The sequence below is a fragment of the Eupeodes corollae genome, chromosome 3 (genome assembly GCF_945859685.1).
Source record: "Eupeodes corollae chromosome 3, idEupCoro1.1, whole genome shotgun sequence".
Lineage (NCBI taxonomy): Eukaryota > Metazoa > Arthropoda > Insecta > Diptera > Syrphidae > Eupeodes > Eupeodes corollae.
The window spans coordinates 2,060,982-2,070,710 of record NC_079149.1 but is presented as its reverse complement, the minus strand read 5'-3'; the positions used below and the strand labels follow the sequence as shown (position 1 = coordinate 2,070,710).

Below are 9,729 nucleotides of genomic sequence, written 5' to 3'. Positions count from 1 at the left end.
GTCCAGGCCTCAGCACCATAAATGAGAACCGGGATGATGAGAGTCTTATAGATGGTGATTTTAGATGTTTGAGAGGGGACTTTACTCCTCAATTGCTTTCTAAGTCCAAAAAAGCAGCGATTTGCAAGAGTTATTCTCCGTTTGATTTCAGCGCTGGTGCCTTTGTATGTGTTTATAGCGGTGCCTAGGTAGACAAAGTCCTTAACTACCTCAAAGTTATAGCTTACCATGGTGACGTTTTGTCCAAGACGTCGTTTTTCAAGTTGCGCTGATGACAGCATATACTTGGTCTTGCCCTCATTGACCACTAAACCCATCTTCTTCGCTCAAAAACGCTCCACTGACATCACGCTTTGATCTTCCAATTATGTCAATATCAGCTGCGTATCCGAGTAATTGGATGGACTTTTGGAAGATTGTTCATCTAGTGTTGACAGTTAATTTTTGTACAATTCTTTCCAGAACGATATTGAGAAGTCGCATGACAGTGCCTCGTCTTGTCTAAAACCTTTTTTGACATCAAATGCATCAGTGGGATCTTTCCCGACCTTGATAGAGCAGCGTGCATTCTCCATCGTCATTCTGCACAAACGAATAAGTTTGACAGGGATGCCAGCACTAGACATTGCTCGGTAGAGCTCTTCCCAATATAGGTGCTGGCATACGCGGCTTTAAAATCGATAAAGAGATGGTGGGTATCGATTTGAAGCTCCTGGGTTTTTTCGAAGATCTGCGGTAGTGTGAAGCCACACTGAGGACCTATCAGGTTGTTGATGAACGGCTTCAGACGTTCACAAAATACGGCAGAAAGTATCTTATTTGCAATGTTAAGGATGCCTCTGTAGTTGGCGCAATTTAGAGGTTTTCCTTTTTATGTATCGGGCAAACTATGCTGAGATTCCACTCTAGGGGCATGCTTTCTTCCGACCATATTTTGCAGATGAGTTGGTGCATGCTCCCTAACAAGCCATCACCTGCTGCTTTAAATAGCTCGGCAGAGATGCCGTTAGCTCAAGCAGCTTTGTTTGACTTCAGTTGAGATAAACCTATCTTCACTTCGTTGAGGTCGGTTAGGCGGAATTAATGATCTGCGTCGCCTATGTTGAGTGGTTCTATCTCCCTTACAGCGGGATTCGGTTCGTCATTGCCGTTATATAATTTGGAGAAGTGGTCTTTCCATATTCTCAACATAGACTACGGCTCTACTACGATGTTCCCCCGATCGTCCTAACAGGCTTTGGTTCGTGGCTGGTATCCTTGGTAGAATTTTTTTACCTTTTGGTAAAACTTACAAACCTCATTTCTGTTGTGGCACCCTCTATCTCCTCGATCGCGCGCTTTTCATGCTCAATTTTTTCCATCTAAGAAGCCGGTATTTCTCTCTCCTATTCTGCTCGTAGAGCACGCGAGCAGCTCTGGTCCTTCTGTGCAGCGCCGTTTTTATGCCTCTTGTTTCGCTGCGTGCACTTGCTGGCATTCGTCGTCAAACCAGGAGATTCGTTGTTGTGGCCGTGTGAAACCTAGCACTTCAGAGGTGTCATCTCTGATGGCTTCAAGGCAGTGCTGCCACTGGTTTTCAATACTTAATGCAGGCAGCATAGGATTCCTTAAGAGGTTAATATAAGAGTTTAACATTTAAGTTGATAAAGAATTTAGATACTTTTTTTAAGAATGTTTTAAACTGTTGTGTATAGCAACAAAAAGGTATAATTATTCAGAAAGTAAAATTAAGTTCTGAAAGGCTGAAGTCCAATACCTAACTGATAGCTCTATTGAAGATAAATTGAAGTTAAAGACTTGTGATCTTGAAACCTTAAAGGCAGTAAAATATGAATAAAATAAAACAAAATGACATGTAAGAGAAAGAGAGAGGGAGCAAATTTCCAATAGTCACCGTTCTCACCCTTTTAGCTAATATCAATTATTTGACAAATTTACTAAAACTTTTTCGAAAATGAATAAAAATTAATTTAAAAAATTCTTGTTTACATAATTTAATGAGCCATGGATCTTTCGTTCCATAATTTTTTAATACAGAACTTTTTTGACTCTTCTGTGATGTGAACTGTGACTATCAGTTGCCTTATTTATTTTTCATACAATAAAATTTAACAAATAAAGCACAGATAATATTTTTTTCACTTAAACTAACTTAAACTAAACATTTTAATTACTAAAAGTAATAAAAGTATTACAGAGAGTAAAGTAAAAGAGTGTTCAACATATATTTCCAAGATACAACACCTAAAAATGCATTTTTTAAAAATATATCACACATCACGAATTGTGTATTTGTTGTTGAAAGTTATGTATTCTGTTATTCGGCATTTAATAATAATATTTTTTTGTTTTCATTTAAATACAACCAACTGTGATTCACTTAATATTTTTAAATTCTAAATATTCCCTCACATTATTTGGGCACTGAATATTTTTACCGAGGAATAATACAGTCGACATAGGATGCAAGTAATCACCGGAAAACTCCTTTGCCTTCCAGCCAAAAAATGCATTTGGCTTCACTATATTTCCGGAGATTTCGAATGGTAATAGATTAAGTCCGATTTGATTGATCTTTGAAAATTGTACGCGAAAGTAATGACCGTCAGTGGCTTTCATCCAGTAAAAGCCTTCGTTGTCTATGAATGGCTTTGTCTGGGATTTTTTCAGCGAGTTCGATCGCTCCAAGTCGAAAACGTTGAAACTTATATCGATATCATAGGCATCCGGCGAAAGATTGTTGGTTTCAATAGCCGTCTTGAGAGCATAATTATCGAGCCAATAGCGAATGCCAACGTTTTCGAATTCCTCCAAGACATGATTGAATGTTGTCTTGAGTTTGTCCAAACAGCAAGGTGGGGTATGTTTGTTGAGGTACACATAAAACGGCTTCATGTTATAAACTGGCCCAACACACGATTTCGATGTCCTCTCACAACCAATTAAATCGATTTCAGTCGCTTGTGGCAACGAGAAGTTCGACGATGAAAATTGTCCATCCAAAACAAGATTATGCGAAGGGCCTAAGGATTCCTTGAGATCAGTCTTCGATGTGATCTTATGAGATCTCTTAACGATTCGCTTGATTTGTAATTTCTTGTACATTTCCTTGAATTGTCGTCGACGATTTTCCATGCGACGTTGTTTGGTGTGATAGGAGGCGAAAAGACGTCTTCCATCTTGAAATGCGTTGGGAAAGATGGTTTTCTTGAGGGAGTAATAAGTAAAGTTTAAAATAAAAAAAGGCATTCAATCAACAACAATCAACTTACTTCAATTTTTGCAGCTTTTGCTTGAATATAAAACAGCTCTGGAAACGGAGACCCAAATGGGTCTGGCATCTCTCGCAAAACTCCGGTGTCTACCAAAATCGCATGCTTTTGCAAATACTAATTAAGTTACAAAATCCATTAGAACTATCAAATATATGATAAGAGAGTATAAGAACCTACCAAGTCACACTTATCACTACTATTCACCGCTATATACTGTATCGTCCAATTAGGCAAATCCAAATTCACCTGTGTGCAGCTGCTAAAGGACTTAATATTACCAGCAAAGGGAACAATAACCACCCTCCGAACAATGTCATCGCTATCAACAATTCCACCACCACCATTTCCACCGCCACCGCCACCGCCGCCTACTCCAACCTTGCCAACCCCATCAACCTGTTCTCTGTGGCTATTATTGATTTCTTTAAGGATTTTTTGAAGTAAGTTCTTATTGTTCAACCGAACACTATCGGGCATAAAAAGGACATATTTAGTTTTGATGGCCAGCAAAGGATTCATTTCCTTCGATGACTTTTGTATATCAAATCCTAAATTTAGAAAACGCACAGTGCTCGGTTCGGTAAGATTTGTCTCATAAGTCACCGGAGGATATGGCAGCGTGTCTTGCACAACAAGAATCGGAATATTGGGGACTATTTCCAAGATGCTGTCAATGGATGCCTTGATATCATTCTCAAATGTGTAAAAGGTCCTGAAAACAATAGTTATCGACTTGCGAATGTGTTTGTTGGCGGTTTTTATTTTATCCTTTGCTGTTTGGGGTGTTTTTGATTTTTGCAATTGATTATTTCCACTTTCATCACCAGGATCTACGATGGATTTCCAAAGGACCGATTTCCAAGTGTAATAGAAGAGCACCAGGTTCGCTAATACTATCAGGATAATAATAAGTTTTGCATGCCTCAAACGCATTATTTTCATGGTTACAATTTGTATCTTATTTTTTTAGCGTAAAATATCTTCCTTGGCAGGATGATATGAATTTATCTACGAGTTGATTTTTTGTTGTTGTTGCATAAAGATTTCACAGGGAATAAAGATGACTTCATATTTTTTTCTATATATTTTAACTATCTACAAATACGCACAACACTCTTTGTTTTTAGATAACTTTTGTCTCTATTTAATAAGTTTGTTATGATAAACTAAGCACGGCATTGTTTTAAGTTTTATATTCTTCACGACTTTTCGTTTTTTTACAAATCAAAATGCATTGCATATTTTCTTAGGTTAAAGAGGGATAGGCAAAACAGTGTGTGATTTACGTTGAAATTGTTTAAGGATATTTCTGTATTCCTTTTGAAGGATAAAGAGTAAATACTGGGATAAATCAATATTACCAACTGTGAAAATTGAAAGAAGGACATTTTAGTGCAGAAGAAAGCTTTTTGAAAGCTTAAGGGTGTGTGTTAAGATTTTTCAAGTATTTTCAAGGAATTTAAAGGAGCTTCAGTTTGAGACAAAATTTTAATTCTAGCTTTTCAAAAGCATAGTTTTTTTGTATATACACTCATCGCAACTTGAACAGGGTTGCTTATAAATCAAAAGCGGAATGATAAAATAATGGTACTTTGCCCGAAATATTTTTGCAACTCTTTTCTTCTCTTTCTATGACAAATTGCAAGTTCTGGAAAAAAGCCGTTATATTTTTGTCTACTTTGTCCAAATTAAAGCAATATTTTTGCGCCACTTAAATAGGCCATGCATTTAGTTTAATCGTCATCTTTGTCACGCGGAATTGTAAAAAAACGTAAAATGGGTCGAAGAAAAGTGTTGACCGAGGCGGAAAAAATGTGCTTAGGCGACTTATATTAGGAAAAGCGTTAAATTCTCACGACTCTTTGGCAACAATCAGGGGAAAATGTGGTGTTAAATCAATTCTTACAACCATGCGTCGTGTTATATCGAAAGCTAAACACATAAAAAGATTTAAAATCAGGAAGAAGCCACCCCTTAACCCAGTTCGAAAAGAGCAACGCCTTAGTTTTTGTCGAGAACATGCTGCCTGGACTTCTGAGTGGCATCGAGTGGTCTTCTCCGACGAAAAAAAAAAATTATTTGGAAGGTCCCGTAAATATAGCTACTATTTCCATGACCTCAGCAAAGAAACTCATTATCTGGACCGGCTGCATAGCAGAGTTGGAGGTGTAATGGTTTGGGGAGCTATTTCCTATTATGGCACGTACAAACTACATTTTGTGTCAACAACAATATACGCGTTGTCTTACAATGGTACATATATTGAAAAAGGCCTTTAAATACTTTCAAATCCTTTTTGGACCTCTGTCTTGGATTTATCAACATGACAATGCACCAATACACACAGCCCGGGTAGTTAAATCGTATATACAGCGCCAAAATGTGGAGCAATTAAGCTGGCCGCCCTACTCACCGGACTGGAATATCATAGAAAACGTTTGGGGATGGCTGACACGTCAAGTATACGGATGAGGAAAACAATATTCAACTATATCCGAACTAACCCAAGCCATCGAATTAGCTTGCAGCTCGATTTCGCTAAATTATTTGGACAGTTAATTAAGTGTTAAAGTGTCCTATTCAAGTGATGAAAATTTGTGAAATTTTGACCTCGCAGTTTGCCTGTTTTTGATCAATAATTTTTCGTTAATACTTAAAAAATAAGTAAAATTTAGCATTAAATCTTTTTTCAGGTGAAATAAAAACAATTAACTGAACTTAAGATTACAAAAAAATAGGTCTCCAGCATGTTTGGTTTGGAAACTATGGACGATAGAAAAAAACCTAAGGGGTGTCCTATTCATGTGGCGAGGAGTGTACATATTTCTAATGATTTCATAACTAAACTGAGTGGGTTTTTACGAATTAAGTAATTGACGTCTACAGAAACAAAAGTTTCAAACTTGGTTTTAGGTGAACTACAAATATCCAAAACCATATTTTTAAGAACAAAAAATTTAATTTGAAAGTAGCAAGTAATGAAAATTTCCTTGCTCAAAAACCAAAAGGATACCAAATAATTTCCTAGTCCACTCTACTCGCTTCATTACTTCATTTTGGAGTTAAAAAAGGTAGAAGATTTACGTACGATCCCAAATTCAATACGTCCCTTTTTTAGTATTCGTTCAAATCTGAGCTTTTGTTGATATTTGGCAACTAGGAAACATAACGTTACCAGAAAAAAATGAAATGAAACTATTGTGTATTTGCCTTAATGAGAGATCTGTATTTGTCTTGTAATGTGTATTCGACTTTAACCATCCATCTTTCTCTTTCTGATTTATAGCTATCTTAAATCATCTCTTGGATGTATCTAGAATTTTATAAAATATATTAATAAACGCATCTTTTGTAAAAGAGTTCATTAAAAGCATTCCTTTGTAATAAATAAAGAATTAATAAACAGACTTAACTGCATACACAACAGTGGTGTCATAAGTGGAATTGAGATAAACAAATATGTCATTGTCAGAAGAAACCCTGCAATCGCTTACATCAGTCTTCTCGGAAGCAATCAAAAAAGCAGTTGTGGATGCCACACAGGCGGCGATATCTACTGCCACGAGAAACGGCACAACCTCACACCAACCTTCTCCAAAATTACCAACATTTTCTATTGGTGAGTATAAATCATCTGAATCTGAATCAGTCGGAGATTATTTTAGGCGATTCGAATGGGCACTCCAACTCAGCAAGATCCCAGCAACCGATTACCCGCATTATGCACGTGTTCATATGGGAACAGAGCTGAACAATGCCCTTAAAACGCTTTCAAGTCCACAGAATCCAGAAGTCCTTTCATACGAACAAATAAAAACAACCCTTGTAAATCATTTTGACACGACAAAGAACAAATATGCTGAAAGCATCAAATTCAGACATATTGTTCAGCAAGCTGATGAATCAGTTGCCAACTTTACGCTTCGTCTGAGGCAAGGCGCTGTGAATTGTGATTATGGTAATTTTTTGGACAGGATGTTGATAGAACAATTTCTGCATGGACTTTCTTGTCGTGAGATGTGCAATGCTATAATAATCAAACAGCCCGACACATTTGCTATTGCATATGAAGCCGCACAATCAATTGAAGCAAGTCGCAACACAGCAGTTGAGGTGAAATCAGAAATAACATCGGCAGGCGAAGCCACACACAAACTGGGATATGCCCCCCCACGGTTCAAGCGCGGCCAAAAAGAAGCATTACAACCATTTAAACAAGGACAACACCCAAATCAAACTTGTAATGGGTGTAGAGGTAGACATTTTAGGAATCAATGCAAATTTCGAGAAGCAGAGTGCCATGCTTGTGGCAAAAAGGGTCATATTGCAAGAAGGTGCCGATCGAAAACCGCACAAATTGTCGAGGTCAACGAGGAACAGCCGAGTGATTCAGATGAAATAGTACAATGTCTCAAAAATATAAACCTGGTCAACTCCATAAAGCCTACTTCCACATCAGACACCCTAAAAATCGAAGTGAAAATTGATGGCCGTGACCTCGTGATGGAGCTAGATACTGGTTCACCATGTGCCATCATTAGTGCACAGATTCTTCGCACTATTAAACCCCAGTTTTCGTTGATAAAGTCAGACAGACAGTTCGCAAGTTACACCCGCCACCGACTTAATTGCATCGGACGTATTCCAGTTACTGTAACTGTTGGCAGAAAAGTTCGTAGGTTAAATCTCTATGTGGTAGAAGGCCACTTTGACACTCTCTTTGGAAGGGAATGGATCGCTCAATTCGCCAGTGAAATAAATTTTTCCAAGTTCTTTGAAACTTCAGGTCACGTCAACTCTCTCACATCAACAACTCCTAATCTGTCAGAGGAACAACGAAATTAAATGAACTCCCTTCTCAACCAATACGAAGAGGTGTTCAGCAACATAGCTGGCAAACTAAAGGGACCTCCTGCTTCACTTCATTTTAAGCCTGACGTGTCACCAGTGTTTATGAGAGCAAGGGAAATTCCTTTGGCATTGCGGGATGCTTATGCCAAAGAGATCGACTCGAAAATTTCCTCAGGATTCTATAAAAAAGTGGAATACTCGGAATGGGCATCAACAACACATATAGTATCCAAGAAAAATGGACGTATTCGTATTACTGGGAATTACAAGCCAACACTTAATCCACGAATAATCATTGATGAACATCCAATTCCAAAAGTTGAGGATATATTTAATCAAATGAAAGATGCAAGAGTATTCTGCCACTTGGACGTCACAGATGCCTATTCACATTTACCCATTGACGAGGAGTTCAGCCATGCCATGACATTGAACACCACTACCCATGGATTAATTCGGCCAACTCGTGCTGTATACGGAGCTGCAAACATTCCGGCAATTTGGCAGCGGCGAATCGAAATGGTGTTTCAAGGCATTCGAAATGTTAGAATCTTCTTCGACGACATCCTTATTCATGCCAAAAATTTTGATGAAATGCTGGAAGTTGTCAATCTGGTCTTGGAGAGAGTAAGAGAACATGGACTTCATTTGAATCGAGAGAAATGTGTGTTTGCGACATCATGCGTAGAATTTCTGGGACATAAAATAGATGCTAATGGGATTCAAAAATCAGACAAACACACAGAAGCAGTGAAAAAAGCACCAAAACCTTCCACCTTCGAAGAACTGCAACTATTTTTGGGTAAGGCAACTTATTATAGTTTATATTATATAGAACAGCGATACCCTCAGATCGATAAGGAGGCATTAGCTATTGTCTGGGCTGTACAAAAGTTTTTCATGTATTTATACGCTCGCCATTGGACCCTCATCACCGACCACAAGCCATTGTCTCAAATTCTGCACCCAGAAAAATCTTTACCTGTTCTCTGTATCAGCAGAATGGCAAATTATGCTGAGTTCCTGACCAACTTCAATTATGATGTCAAATTCAAAACAACCAAAGAAAACGCGAATGCTGATTACTTCTCACGAGCTTCTTTAGAAACAGATGTCAATAAAATTACCCAATCGCAACAAGTTTTTGATTCTGAAACAGAATATGACCCATTCGATAATTTCTTAGTTCATCAAATTCATCAACTGCCACTCAATGCAAAACGAATTGCTCAAGAAACTAGAAAAGATCTACATTTGGGCAAAATGTGTTCCATACTCGAATCAGGTCAATGTCTAGTCCGATCGGGTTTCAAATCGCCTGAGTCCAGCTATAGGTTAGCTGCAAATTGCCTTGTCTTTGAACACAGAGTGGTAATTCCATCAACTTTACGTGAAAAAGTTCTTGCAGATCTTCACTTAGCGCATTTGGGAATGGTGAAGATGAAAGGTTTGGCACGATCATTTGTTTTTTGGCCGGGAATTGACGCAGATATCGAACGTATGGCAAGGAATTGTAGCAACTGTACTAAAAATGCACACTTACCCCCTCAGTTTCGAGAACACCATTGAGAGTATCCAAAAGGACCGTGGGAACGAGTCCATA

At 38.0% G+C, this 9,729-nt stretch overlaps 2 protein-coding genes across 2 annotated transcripts; one reads left to right on the top strand and one right to left on the bottom strand.

The window, feature by feature from the left end:
- Positions 1-1,856: 1,856 nt before the first annotated feature.
- On the bottom strand, positions 1,857-4,577 carry LOC129952271 (ribitol 5-phosphate transferase FKRP). Its single transcript, XM_056064780.1, has 3 exons — positions 3,453-4,577; positions 3,273-3,389; positions 1,857-3,207 (listed from the first exon to the last, which is right to left on the bottom strand). The coding sequence occupies exons 1-3, from the start codon at positions 4,215-4,217 to the stop codon at positions 2,377-2,379; spliced, it is 1,713 nt and encodes a 570-aa protein (XP_055920755.1). The 5' UTR covers positions 4,218-4,577; the 3' UTR covers positions 1,857-2,376.
- A 3,543-nt stretch (positions 4,578-8,120) lies between these two features.
- LOC129948931 (uncharacterized protein K02A2.6-like) lies at positions 8,121-9,695 on the top strand. The gene has a single exon (XM_056060080.1). The coding sequence runs from the start codon at positions 8,121-8,123 to the stop codon at positions 9,693-9,695; it is 1,575 nt and encodes a 524-aa protein (XP_055916055.1).
- The last annotated feature ends 34 nt before the right edge of the window (positions 9,696-9,729 follow it).

What these genes read in the sequence shown, in the direction of transcription:
- LOC129952271 (XM_056064780.1), bottom strand. Translation starts at nt 4,217, where the DNA reads ATGAAAATAATGCGTTTGAGGCATGCAAAACTTATTATTATCCTGATA. An exon ending in GTAGTGATAAGTGTGACTTG is followed by an intron (nt 3,390 to 3,452) that starts GTAGGTTCTTAT and finishes TAACTTAATTAG; the next exon opens with TATTTGCAAAAGCATGCGAT. An exon ending in CAAAAGCTGCAAAAATTGAA is followed by an intron (nt 3,208 to 3,272) that starts GTAAGTTGATTG and finishes TACTCCCTCAAG; the next exon opens with AAAACCATCTTTCCCAACGC.
- LOC129948931 (XM_056060080.1), top strand. Translation starts at nt 8,121, where the DNA reads ATGAACTCCCTTCTCAACCAATACGAAGAGGTGTTCAGCAACATAGCT.